Source organism: Danio rerio, chromosome 2, assembly GCF_049306965.1.
Source record: "Danio rerio strain Tuebingen ecotype United States chromosome 2, GRCz12tu, whole genome shotgun sequence".
NCBI classification, from domain to species: Eukaryota; Metazoa; Chordata; class Actinopteri; order Cypriniformes; family Danionidae; genus Danio; species Danio rerio.
Window position 1 is genome coordinate 25,198,341 of NC_133177.1, and position 25,335 is coordinate 25,223,675.

The following is a 25,335-nucleotide window of genomic DNA, read 5'->3' on the forward strand; positions in this document are numbered from 1 at the left end:
AGAATAAACTAATGCTGTGTCCAAAACCACCAACTAATAGGTAGGTAGTAGGTCATCCGGGTACTTTTCGCATACTGATTTTCAAATTCTATGAATTCAAACATACTACTGGGCTCGCATACTGATTTGAGCGTACTGTATAGTATGGAAGGATGCGGTTTCGGACGCAGCCTAGATAATCAGACTGACACAAATAATGTTTATAAAAATTCTCGCACAGAAACGCCAACTGAGCCGAGGATCGAACCAGCGACCCAGCGACCTTCTTGCTGTGAGGCAAACATGCTACCCACTGCGCCACTGCGTCACCTATCTTATATTATATTTCATTATATTATATTATATTATATTATATTATATTATATTATATTATATTATATTTTATTATTGTTTGTTTATCATATTGTTTGTTTAATATTATGATTATTAAAATATTGTTTTATTGTTATTATTTTTGATTATTATAGCATTAGGTAACTTATATGATATTATAAATATAATATTAATTTTAATCTTCCAATTTATTGTATTATATTATATCATATTATATTATTTACTTTTATATTTTATTATGTTATATAATATTATATTATTTTATTTCATTTTTTAGTATATTATATTATATTACATTATATCATTTTATAGTATTTTATTTGAGAACATTTATACAATTTTATATTATATTATATATAATTACATTATATTATTTTATTTAATTTTTTATATTATATAATATTATAATATATAATATTATTTATTATTATTAATTTATTATATTATATTATTTTTTTATATTTGTTAAAAAAGACAAGCCATGGTAATCCATATCCCATTATTATATTAGAAAATTCAACCTATTTATACTGTATAAATTACATATTATATTATCTTATATATTATATTATAGTATATTATATTATATTATATTATATTATATTATATTATATTATATTATAATCTTAAATGTATTTTAGAATTATGCATTATTGTTTTTTTTCTAATAAGGTGATGGGATGTGGACTAAAAATTTGTTGTAAGAATGTAACATGATATTAGATAATATTTATAAATATGAACAATGAATAATGTTTGGTATATGATTATTTTTAAATAGTTTTGTTTATAGTAGTTTAGTACATTAGCTTTTATATTGTTGATTTTTAGATTATTGTTTAGTTACTGTTTGTCAAATAATATAATACAATATAATATATTATATTATAATAAAATATAATATAATATAATGTAATATAACGTAATATAATATAATTTAATATAATATAATATAATATAATATTTATGTAAAAATAAAAATGTAAATTATACAGTGCAAATGCGTTTGTTTTTGTAATACAATACTTGGATATGGGTTAAAATGGCTTGTCTTTTTAAAGAAATATAATATAATATAATATAATATAATATAATATAAAATAATATAATATAATATAATTTGACTTTTCAAACATAAAAATAAGTAAATAAATAAGTAAAAAAATAGATATAATATAATAAAAGTTGTAAATTTCATATGGAATGGGTCACACATGCACAAATACACCCATTCTTAAGGAGGTGCACAGACACACATGCGCGCGCACACACACACACACACACAAACATTTGTGCAGACAGCTGTGCACACATAAGTCAGTCCCCAAAAACTGTCAACGACACAATACCACGGAACAAAATAAGCCTCACAAGCTTTAAAGTGTCATCTGAGCAACATCTATTAATATGACCAGCAGCACGGCACCAGAAATGCTGTAGAACCCAGCAATAATCACCAAAATATTGCAAACACATGGCGTATTAAATAGCCGAAGTTGCACTCTTCACATTCCACTTCCTTGCTGCTGTTTTGAATTATTTTTTCGAAAACCATTAACTCTGTATATGTTTGACTCTGCGTTCTAGGCCTCAGGTTTTGGGAAAAAAAACAAGAGGACCCCAGAAATGAACTTCCAGTCTGGTGTAAAATAGCAGCCTTGTCAAATTCTTGCGTCTCCAGGCAGTGTTTCCAGTTTACAGTATGTGACAGGCAAGAGACTTCCCGATCCAAAATCAAAAGCGAAATTGAATTTGATCTGATAGATTCAAAATAATCTGGTTGACTTGGTGACGGATGTGAAAATCAGAAGCAGGGGAGTCAGAAAGGCTTGATATCAACAGAGAACTGGACAGGCTGTCATTCCTGGCACAATCAGTTTCCATCTGACACACGTGCAGAAAAAACACACACACATGTGCTCCAACTAAACACTCTGGCTGCTGAAAAACAAAAATTAATCTCCACCAAAAAAATAATCATACATTTTGTCGGGAACTTCTCCCACGGCCTCAAACACAATACAAGGCTCATATGCATTTAGCATGTCTGAATGAGAGAATTGGTGTAGCACTAACAAGACATTCAGCAAGTTAACGCCGAGTGTTCAGGAAATGGAGCAAATCAGCCTGATGTAAATGCGTCCCTGAATTTACAAGAAAACGTGCTGGCAACAAATGCATTAAATAATGATGAGATTTATGGAGAAGGAAAATGGAAGAAACCCTGAATGCAGAATGGCCCCTGAGCAATGAAAGTGCAAATGTATTCAATGTACACTACTTGACATTCATCTATTGAAAGACAGACAGATCACCATGCAAGAGTGTGTGTATGTGTGTGTGTTTATGTGTGGGTGGTTGAGCAGTGGGGGATGATTACATTTGGTGTTAGATACATTTTTTTTTTTTTTTTTGATGTAACAGAGCTCATCAAAAATAGGAAGAGGGTGAAACAGAAGAAAAAGGAAGGAGAGAATAAATTTGAATGCATGATATGATGTATTCAGCCAGATGCAGTGATGATACCTCAGCCACAGCCTGCAGGTGAGATGCACGCAATGTTTCACTGGATTAAGACGCTGTCAGTGTGAAAACATGACCCTACATTGGGTCTCTGCGACAGGCATTCTGGGATTCCAGGCTGAAATTTCAGCTGTCAGTGATTGAGGGCTAAAATGCTGATTCTGCTAATTCGGATCAAAGGCACTGTAGAAATTCATAAGCATTGATTTATGCTTACATCAGGAGTCTGCGGCATATATAAAGCATAGATCTTATCAAATATTCAATATTTTGGGGATATTTAAAAGTAACTTGAAATATTTTGAAAAGTTGTTAAAAATTACATATCAATTGGTTGCTAATCTACATATTATGTTAATATATGGTGGAATTTTAGTCAAAGTTGGTAATGCTATATGTAATAAGCTGTTTCAAATAATGTTGTTTCTTACAAAGACCAACCATTATGCTTCATTAGACCACACCCAGCAAGCATTTTTTGTTTATAAAAGATGTCTAATAGACGTCTAAACATTCTAAATTTGGGCTGTCAGTGAAAATCTGATAGACGTCTAAAAATTGGCCAAAACTAGACTAGTGGTCAAATAAACAGAAATGAGTGACTACACATACAAAGTCTGTCTAATTTGTCTTTCTGATGACTAGTCTAGTTTTGGGCTATTCTTTTATGTCTTTTAGATTTTCACTAACACCCCAAGTTTAGCCTCATTTTAGATAGGCTGTCTATGTTTAGATGTCTATTAGATGTCTAATAAACACAAAATTGTTTGCTGGGCAATGTCATGAGGAGGTATATGTATTCATTTTGTTTGGCCTCTACATGAGCAGTTTTAGCTTAAAAACAGTTTGCGATTTACCTACAGTTTGTAGGTGAATAGTCATCTACATTTAGAATGGTCTAAATGAACCTCAAATTTTCATTTATGGGTGAACTGTGTCTTTTTACGTGTTACAGACAAACATGTTGCTGACAAATCCTAATGGTTTGGGGAACAGAATGTGGAATGTGGCTTAAGTAAGTGCAAAAACTCTCCAGAAATGTTCTTATACACTCATTTATAATTGCAGAATACCCCTTGAATGAAAAGCTTTTTTTTTTTTAGCATATTGGAACGGTTATGAATATTAATTAGCGTGTCTTTGCCTGATGCGCACACACACATTGCACGATGTACTCTGAAATATACATGTGCGAAATAACCATATTTCAGTTCTCAAAAAATATTTTTGCAAAAGTAGTAGGTACCTTTAAATGGCAATGTTTTCAACTAAAGCGTTAGAGAGGTTTATTTTAGCTGAAAAGAGTAAGTAAATGAAATTAAATGATAGTTTGCTCCTGAGTTGTGTTGTAGATTAAAAACAGGCTGGTTGTAACACAGGCTCATTGTGAAAACGTACCCTCATTTACATTTCTGGAGAGTGCGAATTATGTATCCAGAGCTATGTATGGCTGCATTTGTCTTTAAAATTAACGCTACATGGCGGTTTATTTTTGCACTACCAGCTGACCGCTTACCTCTGTATCGACGGTTTTTCCGCTGTTGCCAGTTTGCCCAGTAGCTCGCTACATTTGTTGGAGGACAGAGAAGAGTTAACCACGACGACAGGGTTTGAGTACAGCGAAGAAAATAAATAAGTAAATAACAGGGTGAGACTGTAGTTAGATCTGAAAATGTGGTAAAATCAGGTGACCATAAGGGTTTTTTTTGGATTGCTTTTTAAACGATTGCAGTTGGGTTTATGGAAGGGGGTGATCGGGTTAATGAGTGATTTTGAAAACACTATCAGTTGTGTTTATGGAAGGGGGTGGGCAGGGTTATCAGTTATCAGTCGGTTGTTCAGTCAGTCGTTCAGACATTCAGTCAGTCAGATGACAGCGGCTAGTGGATTTGTTAAAAAAAAACGTAGCTCCTGTGACGTATTTTGCGATCTCCAGAAATGTATATAGGAGTACATATCAATAATGAGCCTAGATTGGCTCAATTATAATTGTACTCAACAAAAGGAGCAGAGATGTAGTTACAGTTTTGTTTTTAAGTTTTTAATGTATATAAAAGCACAGGAAGGAATTAATATCAACATCTGCATAAACAAGTGAGGTTTTGAAGTTTATTAAAGTAAGAGCTGAGTGATATGACATGATGCATAAACGTGCATTAAACACTTGCAGTTCACAACAACAGCGTGCAGATTACATGTGTTTGTTGCCTCATTACAAAAATATGCATCACATTTTATAATATAGATGCTAAACTAACAAAAGATACACTTAAACATCTTCTTTGTTCGCTGAATTGGTCATTTAAATGTAAACCTTGAATTTTGCATTCTGACAACGAGCTCTGATGAGATGAGATACTCCATGTCTGGTTGCATTAACTGAGAGCTCTATGATGCTGGTCTCATTGCTCAAAACAATAGTCTCACATACTGTACACATAATACAAGCTTAGATTTAAAAAAAAAATAAGCGTGAAAAATTCTTGTTTTTATAATTTAATTATAAACATGGCCAATGAAATGTTTCCTGGGGGTGGCATATCAATGATCCCATGTGGATCGTCAGAGTTGGTGTTTTGTTCTGATTGGCCTGTTTTCCACCAGTATTTTACACTGATGTGTATAACATGAAATTAAGGAGACAATGTCATTGCAGTATAACATTTCTATCTTCTGAAGTCTTGTTATTCTATTATGACTGTGTATATACATTTAGATATTCATCCTATGGCACCTTTAACATTAGTTTATCAGTCAGATATATACAATGATTATATGTAATACCTGCATACTACAAAGCTCCTAAAATCATTTTATTGACCCTTTTTTTTTTGCTTGTAAGGGTTTTCTGACTTTTTCCACGCAGCACTAATAAATGTTTAATTTTTCCCCTGCATGCATCTCACAGATCATTTTAAAAGTAAACCTTCAAAAAAGCTTTCGAAGAAGAAAGTTTGTTTCTTGTAATCAAACAGATATGCACAATGTGTGAATTTGTGATTTCTTAAAGGAAAACATGTTTTCGAGAGTGTGTGGGCGATTGAAAGATTTCCTCTGAGATAGTCCATGTACTGTTTAAGACAGCAGGTACACTGTAAAAACTGTTTCGTCAGGTTGCCTAAATAAAATGTGCTTCTAGTGGTAATATTTAAAGTATCTGGTTTTATTAATATTATTTAATGTGACTTAATCAACCTGAATACTTCAAGTTACACAGAACATATATATTTTTCAGGAATTTGATCAAGTTTAACTCCTATAAGCTCGATAAAATCCAGCATGAGAGTGTGTGTCTGCGGTGTGTGCTAGATATAGATTTGTGTCTGTATACATATATTCACTCAAATCAAACTGCAGAGTGCATGGGGGAGGTTGTACATTTCTATGGGGGAAGGGTATGTGTGTGTGTGTGTGTCTGAGTGTGTGTGTGTGTGAGGGGGTTGTTTGAATGTACTTAATAGGTAATATGGTGGGGGAAGGGAAGTTGACATTCAGGAGATGCCTGTTTCTGAGGTAAAGTTATGATTCAAGTATATACCGCACCGGCGGCACGTGCTCATTCAAATACACAACAGACAAAACAATAGGCAATCAACTTAACTGTTGCTTGTGCAATTAGAAACACTCATACACAACTACCTAAAAGAATCTGAGTCTTTGTTCAACCCCACATTTGTATATGTTATTTTGAACTTAATGTATTATTGATGTACGTGCAATAAATCGCCTAAATCACTGAACTTCAGCTCTGGGGAAGTTGGTTCAACATTTGTGGTGATATTTGTAGCTATCAGATGTATCACATTGTGAAATTCCATTGATTTTTTGGTTCTGTGTACATCCGTTGAAATAACATATCGACTAAAATGGAACTTCCCCATGGACACAACCTCCAACCAGACACCCTTCACGAACGAAAGCCTCATATGCACATAGTTTAAAATAGCGCAAGTGAACAAGTTCTGCAACTAGTTTACACTGTGTCAGCCAACTGAAATCGAGTCTATTTGTGAGTTTTCTCATGAAGTGATATGAGTGTTAGTCTGCCAACACAATGCTTCAAATGCCAGCTGATACTCAAAGGTTAATGGAATAGAAACCTCATTGTACATTTATTCACCCGATGTGGGCACCATATTGTTCTTTAACAAAATGTCAGCGTAGCTTAAATGTTAATGATTTCTCAAATTTCTCCAGGTCTGAATTTTGTTCTGCCACATTCGTCAGACTTCATATATGAGACTCATACGGGCATGTGTGTTGTTGTGGAAGTGGCAACTCAACTTTTGTCTCTTGGAAGCAGATGTTAGGCTATTGTAATCCATCCTTTCAATAATAAAAGAATAAAGTTAGATTTTATGGCTGTGACTGTCATGAAGCCAGAATGTTTTTTTTTTTTTTTGGCTGCCAGTCACACATTGTTCAGAGATTAACAGCCTTTGAAAAAAAATGCTGACATGACTTTGACCACAAAAAAGCTGGCTGTTGTGTGCACTAGCATTCAACATTCAGCGGGCCGTATCCAAACAGAACTAGAGCAGACTTTCTTTTAACTGTGGCTTTTGATGCAGAAAAGCCACTGTAATGATACATTCTGATTTGGTGCATTCATCGACCACAAACATTATATCAACATCAGCGCTGCGTATCTCTATCATCATCAACCTCACCATCATCATCATAATCATCGATGAGAAATGATGAATAATGCCAATTTCTCCAGTGTAATTGACAAGAAATAGGACCACCTGCACCTCCTTCATTTCCATTTGTCGGAAGAGAATGTGGGCTGCTCATTTTTCCATCGAAGACATTATGGATGGCATTGTTTTTGTGTTTCTTTCAAGCTTTGATAATTAGTTGCCGAAAAATGTGATCGATAGATAGACAGACATATAGATAAATAGACAGACAGATAAACAGACATAAAGATAGAAAGCAGACAGAAAGACAGATAAATAGACAGAGAGACAAACAGACAGACAGATAAATAAATAAATAGACAGATAAACACACATAAAGATAGAAAGCAGACAGAAAGACAGATAAATAGACAGAGAGACAAATAAACAGACAGATAAATAAATAGACAGATTAACAGACAGACAGACAAATAAGCTGACATATAAACGGACATACAGACAGAAAGCAGATAGACACAGATAAATAGACAGACATGTAGATAAATTGACAGACAGACAGACAGACAGACAAACAGACAGATAAACAGACAGACGAATAAAACAGACAGATAAATAGACAGAAGGCAGACAGACTGACAGATAGACACACCGACAGCAGATAAACAGACAGAGTAACAAACAGACAGACAGATAGACAGATAAATAGACAAAGACAGAAAGCAGACAAACAGACAGACAGATAAACACACAGCAGAAATACAGGCAGGTAAATAGACAGACAAATAGACAGATAAACAGAGATACAGATAAACAGACATACAGCAGATAGGCAGACTGTTAAATAGACAGATAAAAAGACAGAAAGCAGATAGACAGATAAACCCATATAGCAGATAGACAGACAGATATATAAAGAGACAGACAAAAAAGCAGACAAACAGAAAGACAGAAAGCAGATAGACAGACAGATACATAGACAAATAAACAGACAGAAAGCAGACAGACAGACAAATAAACAGACAGCTATGTAGACAAACAGCAGATAGACAGATAAACAGACACAGCAGGAAGACAGACAGGTATCTAGACAGACAGACAAATAGACCAGCAGATAAATAAACACACAGACAGACAGAAGACTGACAGATAGTCAGGCAGACATACAAATAGACAGACAAACAGATACGGCAGACAGACGGACAGACAGACAAGACAGACAAATAAACAAGCATAGACAAAAAGCAGATAAACAGACAGATAAATAGACTGACAGAAAAATAGACAGATAAACATACAGATAGCAGATAAATAGGCGACAGACAGACATACAAATATACAGACAGATATAAAGAAAGACAGACGTAAATAGACATACAGACAGACAGACAGACAGATAGAAATACAGACAGAAATATAAATTGACAGACAGACAGATAGACAGACAGACATGAATAGGCAGATATATAAGAAGACAGACAGTCAGATAAATTGACAGACTGATAAACAGACATACAGACAGATAAACAAGCAGACAGGCAGATAGAAGGACAGATGATAAGACATACATACAGATAAACAGAGAGATAAACAGATAGATACTGTATACAGATAGATATATAAATAAAGAGATTGACAGACAGAAAAACAGAAATAGACACACACACACACACACACACAGACAGACAGACAAAGGAATAGACAGATAGTTAAATAGATAAATAGACAGACAGACTGATAAATAGACTGATAGACAGACATACAGACACATAAATACACAGACAGATAAAAAAGACAGACAGACAGACTTTGGGAATCTTTAATGCTTCTTCTATTGTACCATTGTAAACCCTCGTTCTGAGATCTTCATAAGTACATACTGTATTTTCCCTCCTGAAATCCTCCTAATAGCCTTTTTCACATGGTGCTGTTTTGCAACATGACCCAGCACAGAACATTTCAAAGAATGCATATCCTGAATCTTCAGAGCAAGAAAAAACGAATAATCAAGAATGGTTCTAGCCCATCTCATGCTTGTGCACAGAGCTGCTTAATAGACTGTGTGCTGAGGTCTGGAGCGAGTACAGCGAAGCCTGTCAGCACTCTATTTTAATTCTGTAAAACCTGCATCTAGCTGCTATGAAATGACTAGGTTCATCTTCATCGTCTGATTATACATATTTCTAGATTGCCTGGCGTTTCAGACTTCTGATTACAGGAGAATAAATGATTCCATAAACCGTTCAGAAATGTTTTCAGTCTTCTGAAGGAAAAATCTCTGTTTATGCATAAAAACAGGAGTCACGTTAGTTTTGCTTGGTTAAATAAAGGGAAAGGGAATTTTCATGTATTAATCCCTTTTTTATATTGTCAGTCAAAAGGACTTGATGTTTGTGCACACTTCAAGAAACATAAAAGAGCAATTATTAAACCTAAACACAGAAGCCTGAGAAAAATACTTACTTTAAAAGAACATTTCAGATGGCACAGCTAAACTCTTCGCTTTATAATCACACTACAATATAGTGTAAGTTTAATTATTTCATCTTTCAACACAGTGATGGTGTATTGTAGATCTTGTGGAAAACAATCCACATTTCTATGATTAGATCTTTTTTTAGCTGCTGTTTTCACATAGCTGTCATTTTTCTTTGTTTATTTTTGTTATAATGGTTGTACAGTGTCTGGATTTTCATTATTAGTACTGTATATCCTTGCAAAGGTATATTTCCAACTTGCATTTTTTTCCCCTTTAGCAAAGTTTGAAATCTAGGGATGTAACGGTATCAGAATTTCACGGTACGGTAATACCTCGGTATGAATGTCACGGTACGGTATTTATTGAATCATTTACAGGAAAAAACAAAACTTATGAAAATACTCCAAAAAAAGTGCCAAAAGTGTCAATGACATACAAATTAGTCATCTATCTGTAAGCTTTGAAACAGGAACTTCAATTTTAATAACAAAAAAATATTAAACCATGTAAAAAAAAAATAAAGTTTCAATTTAGTATTGTTGAAAACTCATCACATTCAACATTTAATCACTCACTCACTTAGATAGAGATGGGTTTAAAGGAAAATTATCATATAAATATAATCTGGTAAAAGCTGGTATCTCTGGGTATTTACAATGTCCCCTGCAACAGAAAAAAAAACCTCTCATTTGGGACTGAGGTTTCTGGGACAAGAGAGATATGACTTGGCCCAGGTTGACAGCAGTGGGTAACGTTGTGCATTGTCTTTCCTCCACTTGAGAGGACAAACCATGAGTAAGATAGCGGTCTCATGATGTCTGCATCAATCTGAACAGTGTGCTGACAACACCGCTATTCAGTACGCGCGTGACAACACAGCTGATAAGAACTCGCGCGACAACACAGCTGATAAGAACTCGCGCGACAACACCGCTATTCAGTACGCGCGCGACAACACAGCTGATAAGAACTCGCGCGACAACACCGCTATTCAGTACGCGCGCGGCGACAACACCCGCTTTAGAGTTTTCCAGCTCTTTTTCATCCCCGCTTCTAGCAGCACACTCCATTTCCGCATTACTGGATCTGTAGCGACAACAGACCGCAAGGGATGATGGTCAAGCATGGGCTGATGGGAATTGTAGTTTTCGCTACCTCCCGTTTGCTTCATTCGCCTGAGCAAATTTTCTCAGAAGACCTATAGTTTTACCGAGTCATGCGACTTCGGTAATATCGAAAAAAATTAATATTGCGGTATGACGGTATTTACAATACCGTTACATCCCTATTGAAATCATATTTTTGCTTACCAGTTTTTCTGTATATCTACAGTAATAGATGCAATAAAGTTGTCTTTAAATAAATAATCACTAACGTTAATTATTCAGAATAATTCAGCAATTGTCTGCAATCAGCACATCATTACACATTATTATTTATTGATCTAAGCTCTTCCTTTCAGAGTAAAGAATTCAGCATGCCTTTCTTTTTGCTGTTTAGTGATTGCTGTGATGAAGTAATCCAGTTATGTGCAGATGTTGCATGATTGGAGAAGGGTCTGGCTGCAGACTTGGGGCACATGTTAGTTGAGCTGCATGCAATGCTTTTAACCCTGCCGCCAACCCTCAAAGTGACGTCACTAGCTCCATTGAGTGCATGTGTCTGAGACTGCATGTCTGAGAATGTGTCTCATCTTGCATGTGCAAGTCTGCAGTAAATACCATAAATCAGCTTTTATTAATAACATAATGTAATGTTTATTTATATAACGCATTTATAGTGTATGATCATACACCTGAAGCGCTTCACAATCATGAAGGGGGTCTCTCCACACCACCACCAATGTGCAGCATCCACTTGGATGATGCAACGGCAGCCACATGACAAGGGAACCAGTGTGTTTGCCACACTCCAGATATTGGTGGAGTGAAGAGACCATGATAGAGCCAATTTGGTGGATGGGGTGATTGGGAGGCCATGATCGTAAGGGCCGATTGAGAGAATTTGGCCAGGATACCGGGGTTACACCCCTACTCTTTACGAGAAGTGCCATGGGATTTTTTAATGACCACAGAGAGTCATTTTTGATATACATATTGACTAATGAGTTGAATGTGTGCAGTAGATCCACATGGGTTACATAAACTTTACTAGTTAGTTTAGCTAGCATTTGTGAAACATAACCCACCAAGTTGACTAGTGATTTGATACATACCACTATTTTGGACTTTTGCCTGCATTTTACTTCTGGAGAGGGTTATGTTCCAATTACTTTTAAAATGCAAAAGACGCTAAGGGTATATTGAGCTCTTTTGCAAGTCCATGATTGAATCATGCTATTTCTGTTCGCATACCTGCACTTTTCTTAGAGTTTTTATCTTGTTTCCAGTACAAATATCTAAAAATTCTTAAAGCATTTTCTAGATGGAATATTAAGTCAAAATTAAGAGAGTTTTTCCCTAAAACAAACAAAATTTACTGCCATTGGGGTAAGTACAATTATCATATTAAACTCCGAAAACATTATTATTTTACTTGCCCTGTTGGCAGATTATTTAGCTTGGTTTAAGGAAAAGCCACTTAATTTTGACTTATAAATTCTCAAATATTTGGACAAGAAACAAGACAAGAACAGTAAGAAAATAATTAATCTATTTATTATATATATATATAATAAATATTATATATTATATAATATATAATATTTAATAATAATAATAATATTATATATATTATATAATATATAATATATATATATATATATACATATATATATATGGTGGGCCACCAAAGTCACTATTTTTTCTAAATTCTACATGTAACTTGTTTAAGAAAGAATTAGAAGCTGTTAGATCTATTTAAAGACAAAAAATGCTATTAAAAATCCTAAGTACTTTACAAAGACCCTGTCACAGGTATATTCTGTCATACACATACAGTCATGTGAAAAAGAAAGATTAGGTAGTACACCATATTCAATTCCAAATTCTATATCAAGACATAAAAAAATAATATGCTCTTTTGCAGGTCTTAAAATTGAAAAAACTAACCCTCAAACCAACAACCACATACTAGTATAGCATTAACAAAAATAACTCAGACACTGCTAATTAAATAATGTAATTAATAATCAACAGAAGTTTTAGTTTGTTGGTCTGTGTGTTAACACAATACCTGTACAACAGCATTCAACCATGCAATGATCCCAAGCACACAAACAAATCTACAACAGAAAAAAGAAAATAAAAAAGCTGGAAAAGAAAACAAAATAAAACTCAAAGTGTTACAATAGTCCAGTCAAAATCCAGACCTCAAAAAAACTCCTCCAGAATGATCTGAGAGATTGAAAAGGAAAAGGTCAAACAGAAAAGGATTACTATAGGTAATTATTGCTAAAAGTGGTTCTACAGGCATCTGGATCACAGGATGTCCTAAGTTTGTCACCCATTGCTTTTCTATCTTGACTTTATTTTTCCCAAATAAATAATGACATGGTGTGAGCTGGTGGGGTCATGTGAAGTTGTTCACCTAGCGGTCTTTCTTCCAAATTTGAAGACTTGCTAATAATGACCATATTGTTTTTCGTTTGTTTGTTTTTTAGCTTGATACTAAGAGCAATGGAATTCAGTAAGCTGTCCTATCTTTTTTACATGTTTGGTTTTAACATGTTTACCATGTTACCCTGTTTGTTGTTACCTTGTTAATATGTTACCTAATTAGTATACACCTAGTAGTTGTTCCTTTGATTACATCCCAGTGTATTTTAGCCTTTGTTTTTTTCTTAAATATGTAGGCTATTTTTTTTTATTTAAAAAGCTCCAAGTTTTTTTTAAAGCTTCAAGTTGTTTTGGATTAGTTGGAATTAATGCAGCAATAATGACAGACCATATGAAAGCATTAAAATTTATGCGCAATGTTGGATATGATTCCTGAAATATGAATACTGTAGTTATATTTGACATTTAAAATCATCAGCAATATTCTTACTCCATCTGTTTTATTTATATTGCTCCAGACCAGAGTTTTTGGAGTGCTTCAGGCACAAAATAGGAAAGGGAAAATAAATAAAAAAAGGAATGGGCTTATTGACTGCATGTAACTAATTTTTTCATTTAAATACAAATACTTGATTGCCATTTCTATCAGTAGACTAATGGTTTTCTGCTTTTATGACCAAACAAGAGGTGTCAATACATTAAAACAATTCAGTATTCAGCATGATATATATATATATATATATATATATATATATATATATATATATATATATATATATATATATATATATATATATATATATATATATATATATACATTAAAGGAGACATATTTAAAAATGTAGTGTTGTAGTTCAATTTAAAGTTAGCTGCTAAGCCCACCCATGGCAAGCCCAGCATTTGAAACTGCTGTAGACACCTGTTTACCAAGCTAATATAGGCGATTCTAATGTGGTGAAAGACGCTCCTGTCAAAATATGTTCATACTGAAGAGCAACTAAACGGAATCTTCCGTCAGCATATGTCCATACAGTAAAATAGGCAAAGCGATGCAAATGGTGAAGCAGGAGCGCACCTCACAGCGCCCCCTGCGGCCGCTCAGCGCCACAGCCGCGTGTCCTGCGAGTCTTTTGTGTGTGAACACTGGCAAAGCGCTCGCTTCTCTCCATAGAGCAGTTACACTGAGCCACAGCTGCACCAAGAAGATACACATCTCTACTCACAGCAGTCAACACAGACTCACCAGATGCTCTTGCTCTCTCCAAACCTGAGCGCTTTCTTCCGCGGTAATTCTCAATTGTAAGACGCCTGAGGTAGAGGTTCATATAAAAGTTTTTGCGAAAACCGCGGAACGGATGTGAGGCGCAATAGAGAGCCTCTTTCAGTCTTCAGTTTGCACCTTCTTCTCTTATTTGCGTTGCGAATTCTGAGTAAGCGAGGAACACGTTTTCTAGTGGAAAGGCAATAGGGGCCGGTTGATGTTTTTACTGAAATGGACGTGAGATTTTATCCACAACCTCCACCACCATCAGCAACAGATCCTTCCCGACTGGGACAGTCGCACTATTCGGACTCTCCGTATTGCAATAAGGTAAAGCTTACTTCTTGATGCATGCTTTTAAATGATGTTTTATTTGACTTTTCGTTTGGATGAAGTTGAATGAAGAATGCTTCGACTTACTTGTTTAAAGTTTGCACTTCACTCGACTGTCACTGTGAGTCGGAGAAAGTGGAAGCTATTAAGCGCCAGACCACTTAATGCGTTCAAACCGGGTGACTTAGTTCATCAGTTAATTTCTCAACACACATAATCAAGTTTAACATCGGCAGCTTAATAGCAAACTTTAAAGATCGTTGTTTTGGGATGTCACAGTGACCGCGCGCGGAGTGCAGGCTACATTTCATGCAAATAATTAGATGCCACTAATAAAGTTGGTAGACAGCAGCAGCGCGCGCTCTTACTCAAATACACCTGCTCATCACCAAACTCAAGGACGTCAACAACTGTTAGAACATCCACAAACTACATGTACAGTGTGTGTATATGCTTGTTATTGTGGTGTGCGTCATATTCGTGTTGTATACTTTACACCTCCGGCATTACTTTATCCTCCAAGTCCCTGAGGAACAACAGAAATATGTGGGGTTTGTATTCCTCTATTTCTCCTAATGATGGTGCTGTTACTGTGTATGTGTGTGTGTGCAGTGCATGTGCGCAGGATAAAGAGAGGGAGAGAGAGAGAGTGTGTATGTGAATGAGGAGGGGGTAGGGTTACTGTGGGGTGATGGAGTGGGGGTTGGGGTTGTATTATTCCTTTCAATGCTTCTTGATTCACTGCCATAGGTCTCATATCCATGTCTAAGTGCACAGTGAAATGTTTTATGGATGAATCACATTTTTAGTGACAGGCCTTATTTAAAAAAAGAAATCCTTGAAAGCGCTGTTTCATTGCATTGTTTCAGTGATTCATTTGTTAGATGTAATTTTGATGTGCGGCAGTAAATTGTTAATATCTTTGCTGAGTTTATAAAACCAGAGAGGAGAGAAAAGAGGTTGGCGGGGGTAGGAAGGAAAGGAAGAGGGAGGGGAAGGGCTTTCAGATATAATCTATATAGTGTAATTTTACTGCAGAGGCAAGTCAGCCTATATCAACTCCACTCGAGATTTTTCATCTTAGCAATTCAGAAAGAGAGGGAGGAGGGGAGCTGGAGTTGGAGGAGTGAGAAAGAAAGAGAGAGAGAGAGAGAGAGAGAGGGGGTGGTAGTTGGTGGTGGTGGTGGGGTACACAGCAGAGCAAACAAGTGAGATTGTGACAGTGGTGTGTGGTATCTCCAGAACAAATAGACAGAAATTGATGGTATGTGGCTAAACGGGGGTCACGCTGCCAGTGGGACTGATTCAGTCTGTGCACATAGTCCCCCACCTGATTACCTTCCTCCCTACCTGCTCTCCTCCGATCCCAGAAGACTGCTGTCTGCGCTCTTTCTGTTTGATGTGGACGGAAAGATATCAAAACAAGCACTGTATCTTACAGCTATGGATTTGAGTCCCGAGACTTATGCTGGTTTAATAAGCGTTCAGTTGCAATGCACTTTGTTGTGGATTTTCTGCAGTTCAGCAAAACGTGTAACTGCAGGAAGGTCTGTGTTCGTGTTGCGCGATGCTTTCTGTGCAGTGAAAGGTACATGTTTTGAGTTGTGAGGGGGGAAAAAAAAAAGAGGGAACTTTGAACACACTTAATGCTCCACACTTCCTGTGCTTGGTGCTTATCGTGGTACCCACTCTGGCATTTTTGTTAGACACAGTGTTGCTTTTGCTGAGAAAATGTTTGCTGAGCAAATAAACGCAGAAGCAATTAAATTTGAATTTGAAGACCCCGTAGAGGACTCTTTGAATCTGAATCTGCACCTTGGATGTGTGCTTTAATACATAAGCGTTGCTGTTAAGCAAGTCAAGAGTGGTCTTGAGGGGTATTCTGGAGAGAGAGAGAGAGAGAGAGAGAGTAAGCGAATGAGTGTGGCATCATGGGTAGGATTGGATTACAGTCTGTTTAGGATTATGAAAACCGGCAGAGATGCAGCCCCTGACCATTAATGGCCAACAAAACTACTCTGCTGAAGCCGACCTATATCAAAGTCAATGATTTATTTCATGCCTAATGACTTTCAGCTGGTGCTCAAGTCGCTGCTTTAATGGAGTTTGCAGGCTCGAAGTTGTTACAGCCAATGAGATAATGCAAGCAAGCTGTTAACACTACGCATGACTCATTGTCTTGTAAGTCCATCGTTGATGTGGTTTTAAAGGATGGTGATAGCTTGTACATTCCCAAACGTGACATGTTTTTGCTTGTTTACGGTCTGCAGTCTTGAGTGCTGTCAGGTGATGGGATGGCAGTAGTCCAGTTTAGCTAATGGACTCGGTGTCATATAAAAGTCCAAATTTAATTAAGGTCCTGTTGATAGCTGGTGTTCAGATACGTTTTGATGATGCAATTACAAGTCGAAAACGACAAATACAGGTCTAAATAAGTTATAAATGGTTCACCAGATCCAAATGTAGCCGAAAACGTAGTGTGAATGCACATATGGTCAAATCACTTGTTGTGGCTGAGTTTCAATCAGCCACAACAGACCACTTTCTCTCTGTCCGCTGACCTAATTCTTAAACATTGCAGGCTGTGTTGTTGACGTGCGCTATTATTTGATTTGACAGTTCTGTCCAAATAGCACCCTCAAAATTAGATATTACCAATAATTTGAATGGTCGGTCATCATAATATAGTTGTAAATGAAACGTTTTAGACTACAGTATATTTAATTTTAGAGCTGGGGGGATATGGCAAAACTGCACAATTATTTTCTATATTAAACGATAACGATTTATATTTCAATTTAAGTTTTTAATGCTTCCACTTTTTAAAAAAGTATCCCAACAAGTCCACAAAAATTACAGGTTTCATTAAATACCATTTTAAATTTACTGAGCTATTGTAAACTTTGACCACGACACACTCTCTGCTTTCTGCAATACAGGGTGATGCAGCAAAAATCATTCGGCCTCTAATATCTACACAATTCAATTTTTGCTGTTCGATTGGCTCTTAGGATGAATATTGAATAAAAAGTCCATAGCTTATCATTTTCATAAGCATACATTTTATTGTGATTTGATATAATATCGTTTAGCGCCCTAAGCCTACTTTCCACTTAACACAAGAACTACAAAGGTGGTCATTATGACCTTTATATGATCTTTGTAATTTAATAGCGTTGTTGAAATAAAACACAAATATCTATAATTCACTGACTTTTACTAAATATGCATATATTTCCTTCTGACGTTGTTATTTTATTAAAATTACAAAAGAGTTATGGTTATTTGTACCTAGAACTATAGTGGTAAAAATGACCGCATGCAGTTCAGTTGTCTGCTGCATTTCCCCGTGACTTTAAATATGCGTGACTCTGTTGCCTAGCAACTTCCTGCTTACAAAAACATAACTTTCTGTTGACGAAAACATAACTTTACTTCAGATATGTCTTTCAAAATAGCATCTTCAGTGCTGTAAAAAAGCCTTCTTTACTGCTTGACAAAGTGAAAATGAAAGTGAGTTGTGGACATTTACGGGTGGTCTAACTTAGTCTAACTATACATTTATAGGCTGTATTACCAAAAAGATTTTTAGGGTGATGACAAAACTAAACTTGATGACAGATGTTCAAAGCTTAATTGTAATATCTTAATAGAAGCTTTGAATGTGAATATGTCAATATGACTAGAATTCTGGTAGTTCCAGTGTTAAACTGCCTGGCATCATTGTATGAAACTACCAGCAAGTCAAATGTAGCCATGCACATAACTACTGTTTTTACATGTCTAAAATGTGTAATATGACTGTGTTATACCACTTTCCTCACAATGTACACTGTTAGACATTTCAAAGGGTTTTTACAGTAACTTACTGGCAACACTGTTGCCAGTAAGTTACTGTATTTTAGATTTACAGTATACAACTGTAAATCCGTTTACAGCATGTTACCGTAGTGTCTAAAAATGGTTAACTACTGTAAAAACCTAAGTTAACAGTTAGCTACTGTAAACCTTTTAATTTTGTCCTAAATATTTTATAATATAATTTTATTAATATTATTTTAATACTATAGACCTAAAAAAGACACAATTACAAAATATTAACAAAATAAACACTCTTTATTTAAAACATTGGAGATGCTTAAAACAAGCTTAAAAATGTGTAAAAACATTACATTTCAATCATTCAAAATATTTTATTTTAAGAAAAAAAACATTGAAAATAACAAAGCACATTAACATACATGTACAAAACTAATTTAAGTGTCTGACCTGCATATTGTTGAGAAAATAAAAACCAATTGTACTAAGTACTACAGACATTAAACCAGACACAATTACAAAATATTCCATTCTTTAAAACATTAATAATGCTTAAAGCATTTAAGGAAAATGTGTGAAAATTACATTAAGCAATAAAATCAACACATTAAAAATAAATAAATCAAACAAAGCACTAGAACATACATGTACAATAAAAATTTAAACTTCTGAATTGCATATTGTTGGAAAAATAAATATTTGTAACTATTAGCCGACTCAGAAACAACCCAACTTTAAAATATTACTAGTTCTGGTGTCAAATGCTCAACAAGGTCTGAATTCACATGTTCAAATGCAATTCATCTTTATTTCTATTGCACTTTTACAATGTATATCAATGATGTCAAAGCAGCTTAACATAGAAGTTCTTGTAAATTGAAGCTGCTTCAGTCCAGTTTTCAGAATTGAAGCAGTAAATGTCACTGCTGAAAGTCCAAACACTGAAGAGCAAATCCACCGATCCACCAATCGTAGCCAAGCGATCCAGTGGCGACAGTGGCATGGAAGAAACTTCACCAACTGACGAAAGTGTAGAATAAAATCCTTTGAGAGATACCAGGCTCAGTTGGGCACGACCAGTTCTCCTCTAGCCAAACTTGTGCAAGGCCGCAGTCTAGGCACCGGAGGCTTGAAAGTTCACCAGCGGGTGGTCAGGCTGGCCCATTGGATCAATGCGGAAACTCATTGATCGCGTGTGTCTTTTAGGATTCACTCCTCCATGACCACCACAGCATCTGGTCAGGATTTGGCCCAGTCCAGGATTATGAAGAACTCTGGATAAGGACAAACAGACTAACATAAGCATAGAAGATGCTTGTTTAAAAAAATAAATCATATACTGGTTAATTATTTTGAAGCATGGCAGCTAGGTTGGGGTAGTTTTCAGCTGGTACTGAGCAACTGGCTCCTGCTCATAACCTGCTCACTACCATGTTTAAAAGATAACTAACCAGAATGTCCTGTTTATTTTTTTCCTTAACAAGGTTTTACAAAAACATTGTAGCATTTGTGATGGGTTGATTAACTGCAGGAAAGATTAGATTATTTGTTTTATGTATTCCTAATAAACTAAAACTGACTGAATACTGATACAATTATTGAGAGTGTCTCACCTAATCCAAGTTCTCAGTTAGCTGGTGAAAGAAGGATAACTCACTGTTGTTCATGGTTGTCATTCTCTTCACTACTTCTCCTGCCTTCTTCTGGCTCACTCTGGTTGTTGCTGTGCATTTTGTTTCATCCTCTGGAATTATTTATACAAAAAATTGTATTATTTTATTTATTACAAAATATTTAGGCAACATGAAATGGGGAAAAAGACATTTAATACATAGACAAATGCATGTATCCCAATACTAATTATTGTATTTTGAAATGTCTGACCCATGACAGATCTCAATCTGCTCAAAAATATTATAAACAAAGATGAAAAAAAAAAAAAACCCTACTAAATGGTTTAATAAAAAAGGGAAAAAGATTTTTTTATTTAGCTAGCAACTAAACATGTGACACATTTTGTATTAAAAGTAACGTTACTATATTGAGAAACAAATAGATGTACAGTACTTACTGTTGTATGAGGTCCAGTTTGCACAGGCAGGCTCCCAGTATTCTATATTGAGACCATAAAAAAGCCAAAAATACAGATAAGAATACCATGCTACAATCCACAACCTCCACACAACTTTTTTTTTATTTGTTTACCTTGGTTGCTTACTGGTCTTGCTTATTTTTTAAGCATAAGGCTGTGCTGATCAAGATGTTCCTCCGAAATGCTGTTTGTTTCTTCAGACAAAACCTGCTGCTGTGCCAGTGCCATATCTAAACAGAAAAAAATATAATGGTAACAATTATGTTAAACCAAATGTCAAGAGTTGTGATAAAGAAATAATTAGCAAACAATAAATAGCAAAAACGTGGTTATTAGCATAATGCATGGTAAAATTGGTTTTATATTAGCAGATTCAGACTTCCCCCTTAATAATTTAATTTCATAAAAGTATTATTTGCAAACTCTAAATAGCGAAATCATTTTAGCAGCTAATGACTATCAAAGTACAACATGTTCACGGTCAAATAAACAGTGTTAATGTTGATTTCAAGTGATACTGGCATGCTAATTCTGATCGAATATTCAAAGTAACATGGTAAACAGTATAGAGTCTTCTAAATGAACGAATGTGCGAATATAAAACCAACTTTACCTCTATGCATATTGTATAGATTTACGTTAACGTTCTTATAGGTTACGTCGCGATGTTATTTTCTCAAGCTAACGTTATAAGTTACTCTAAACCAGAGAAAAATAAGTTCACAACATCTAATATATATAGTATAAATCAATATAAGTTAAACGTTGCACGTTAAAATGAGTTTGAGTCCAATTCAGTATAAACTTAGCTCAGTTTAGCTAACAGTTAACATTACCATTTTAAGATCGCTTCAGCCAATGTTGCCGAGCAAACAAATGCTAATAGAGGTGCTCAAATCAATGTCGAGTGTTGTCAGCACAGACAGACGCGCTTTTACCTGGATTATTTGATGGTCTTTCATTCATATTCTTCTGGGGGAAAACATTCTCTGCCGGACCGTTGTCTCGTGCTAAGTGTCCTCCAAAACTGTCTGCATACCTCTGGTTCCCTCCTAAACCAAAACCCGCTGCAACACCGGTTCCTATGTAAATAAATAAAAAGATATGACGAGAACAATGGCTAATAGTCATAAACAGTCTTATTTAAAGTATTAGTAGTGTTAATGTAATAAATTAAATAAAGGTAACATCTTAATAGATGATATATTTCTCAAATGGGCGAAATAACGCCAAGCCAGAGAAAATAATAATAGCCAACTTTATACTTTACTTTGTTCTATTCTCGTCCACAACACATTCTGTAAAATGAAACACTGCCTCAGCTTACCAGAGTAAAGTTTGTTAAATCCAGTATGTTCTTCAGGCACACTAATAAATTGTCCTCCAGAATTGCTCCAGGGTCCTCAGGCAAAATGTGGTGCAGAGTAGTCGAATCGCCGCAAGGTGGCGTTGAAGCAGTTGTGGAAAATACAGTATAATACACGAATTTTTACAAATACAGTACATCGCTGTATATGTTGTTCGATGTCACACTAAATTCCCATAATGCAACGGTAAATACAGTTATTTACCGTAAAAGGAATTTGCAGTATTACACTGGGTGAAATACAGTAAATAACTGTGTAATTTACAGAAATGTCTAACAGTGTAATGTCTAGAGTCATCAAACGATTATTTTAGTCAACTATAATCTTGAGTCACCCCAGGACACCATAACAACCCCTGATGTCTCCCCACTATCAGACTTAAAGGACCTATTATGACCTTTTATGCAAAAATCACTTTTTTAAGTTTTAAGCATAGTTTTGTGGAAGAATATAATCTAGCCTATAGCCCATAGCCTATAGTGGTGAAAATTAATTAATTCAGACAGTCATAACAACAGTCTGCAGAAACACTTTGATTGTTCACTTCATCTGAGGGGAAAGTCCCGCCAATTAGTGACAATCTCTCCCTCATTAGCATAGACAGCTCTGAGTGAGAAGAAGTCGTCCGGCAATAGAGTTTTCGCTAAAGATAATGTGAGCAAACTAGGAGACATTATAAATGTTGAGTTTTAGGGTGCTTTCACACCTAGACATCGAAGCCTGTCTCGTTTGGCATATGTGAATCCAGCAATCGGTCTGAGATTGCCTGAATAAGGTGGTCTCACCTTGATTGAAACAAACTCGGGAGCGGATCGATTGCAGTGAGAAAGCGATACGAATCGAGCCCGGCTATATCACAGTGTATCATGCATATGTCTAGGCATATATAAGGCTATATGAAGAGAGAATTATGAGTAGGGCAGGAGGTCATTTCTACCGATAAATGTGCGTTTCATTTAAAACCCTATAATGCATAAGCCAACTGCTATGTGTGACAAAGTCTTATCTCTGATTCAGCTTTTCGATTATGATGTCTTTATTGCTCATCTTTATAACTTAAAATAAGGGTGCATGACAGCTGAGCGGGACTCTGCAAAATAAACCCTGAAACTGACCAATGTGAGGAGAGTTTACTCGCACGTGACTTGTTTTAGCTATTTTGGCCCATTTAGAATCTTTTCAGTGTGAAAGCGAACCGCACCGAGATCAAAGCACAACATTGTAACAATTTTAAACCCTGTTTTGGAACAAATTAATCGATTCACAGGTGTGAAAGCACCCTTAGAATGAAATGGACACTGTCTTCTCAGCCACTTCTTTTGACATTTTCATTGATAACATTGATGATGCATAGGCGTCTGTAACTCCACCATCTTTTGAATAATAGTACATAATTTCATTTGAATTTAAAGTTAAAGTTACCAAAATGTCACAATTTGGATCAAAACTTAAAAGGGACAGTTTCTAAGAGTTAAAAAAATAATTTATGGGGTACTTTGATCTAGGAACATCAGATACAAATTTTACATCTTGTAAAAAGTGGCTTCATAGTTCCTTTTTAATGGTAGACAATATGACAAAATGTAATATCAAGATGTAAGTCATGTCATATCCTGATTATGATAAATCACTTTTGCAACCCTGTTGTGATGTGTAAGATTGCTGTCATCCAAATGATGAAAAGGTATTGCTATAAACAATTTATTTTGTGAGACCATGAAATAAACAATAGAGCGTTAAGTGAAATAGTAAACTTTTTAGTATATTTTCATATTCTAATCAGGCTCACCAATATTCATGGGATTTAGTGCCTCCAATAACTGTTTGGCATTCAGTACTATTGCCTGTTTGGTGAGATAAAGCCTTTTTAGTCATTTTCTTGGATCTGTGTGATTGTTTTGACAATTTTCTCTTCTGCGAAGTAAAAGCTTTTCCATTTTAGTGTATCACCAACATGTAAACATACCCTAAATATTTCTTCTACTTTTTTTTTTTTCGAGGATACAAGCATTAGGCTCATTAAAAGATTATTTAATTGCCTCTGCAACTGCAAATAATAGAAAACCAGGCCTGAGGATTTTTATTGAAACACATTTTTAATACCCAGCAAACAGATGGCTTCGGCTTTTTCTCTTCCCGTTTTGTAGACACAGACACCTATAAACATTTGTCAGTGGAAACTGACAAAATTAAATACAAGCTCTTTGATTTAAATTATGGACTACAGTCTCCACATGAATCTTCTGTGGTTTTTAAGTCTTTGTGAAAAAAAAATGTTAGTACATTCCAAATGTGATTCTGCTCTTAAGGAGATTACATTAAAAACGGATGAGAAATGAGATATCCCAAATATGTATTGCTGTCATGGGCCACGCTCTGTAATATAAAGTCTTCTGTGTGCGTGTCTTAGCCACAGGCATTTTCAATTAAGCAGAAATTACTGAGATCTTTGGTGGTCCTGGATGTCAGAGGGTCCCAGGATGTCGACCCTGACATAATACGCTGTCTATTGTGTTTGTTAGTCAAGAGCAGTACTCAAACCCCTCTCTAAAACTGCCCCCCTCCCAAAACAACAGTGCTTCTGCTTTAGCTGAAATGATCATTACACGCATGTGCATTTTTAACAAAGGAGCTAACGGACTTATCATCAGAGCACTGAAAGTGGAAGGAGAGGAGCTAGCGCTGGTAATCTCTGTTTACCAGGTCAGTGCTTCTCAGAAAGTGTGATGTGATGACAGGGTGAGACTGAGTGGGCATTTCATTGGTGCCCCCCTCCTGCCTCGGCCTTTAGAGCACTGATCAAACCACAGTCCTAAATGTGAGAGGAAATCAATGCGGGCAGCAGTCTGTTTGTATCTGCTGTTGTATCGTTCACATGATGCCATGATGGTAAGTGGTTGGTTATTGTTCTTGGCTCAGACTGGAGAATATAAATATAAATCATGCGGGACCTTTGACGGATTATGATGGTGTTTTGTTATTGTGTGTATG

General features: G+C 35.5%; 1 protein-coding gene and 1 long non-coding RNA gene across 14 annotated transcripts in view; one reads left to right on the plus strand and one right to left on the minus strand.

Moving 5' to 3' along the window:
- The window catches only part of tox (thymocyte selection-associated high mobility group box), a 222,955-nt gene that overhangs the window by 85,790 nt on the left and 111,830 nt on the right, over nt 1-25,335 (plus strand). For 6 of the 12 annotated variants that reach the window (XM_073920269.1, XM_073920258.1, XM_073920265.1 and 3 more), the window contains 2 exons: nt 2,758-2,877; nt 3,812-3,871. Coding sequence is in view for 4 of the 12 variants with exons in the window: in XM_005163360.5 (XP_005163417.1) it covers nt 14,965-15,063 (99 nt within the window). In the remaining 8 variants the exon portion in view is untranslated. Of the gene's footprint in view, nt 1-1,920; nt 2,045-2,757; nt 2,878-3,811; nt 3,872-14,617; nt 15,064-24,945; nt 25,234-25,335 lie in introns of those variants that run through there. The other 6 variants (XM_073920264.1, XM_073920278.1, XM_005163360.5 and 3 more) reach the window with 4 other exon arrangements.
- Nucleotides 19,164-22,631, minus strand: LOC137487812 (uncharacterized). Of its 2 annotated transcripts, none has more exons than XR_012391493.1 (6): nt 22,305-22,631; nt 21,916-22,059; nt 21,091-21,207; nt 20,957-20,998; nt 20,499-20,629; nt 19,164-20,159 (listed from the first exon to the last, which is right to left on the minus strand). It is a non-coding gene; the product is annotated as an uncharacterized lncRNA (long non-coding RNA). The 2 variants fall into 2 exon arrangements; XR_011006554.2 differs by having other exon boundaries at nt 19,165-20,159; nt 20,543-20,629; nt 22,305-22,627.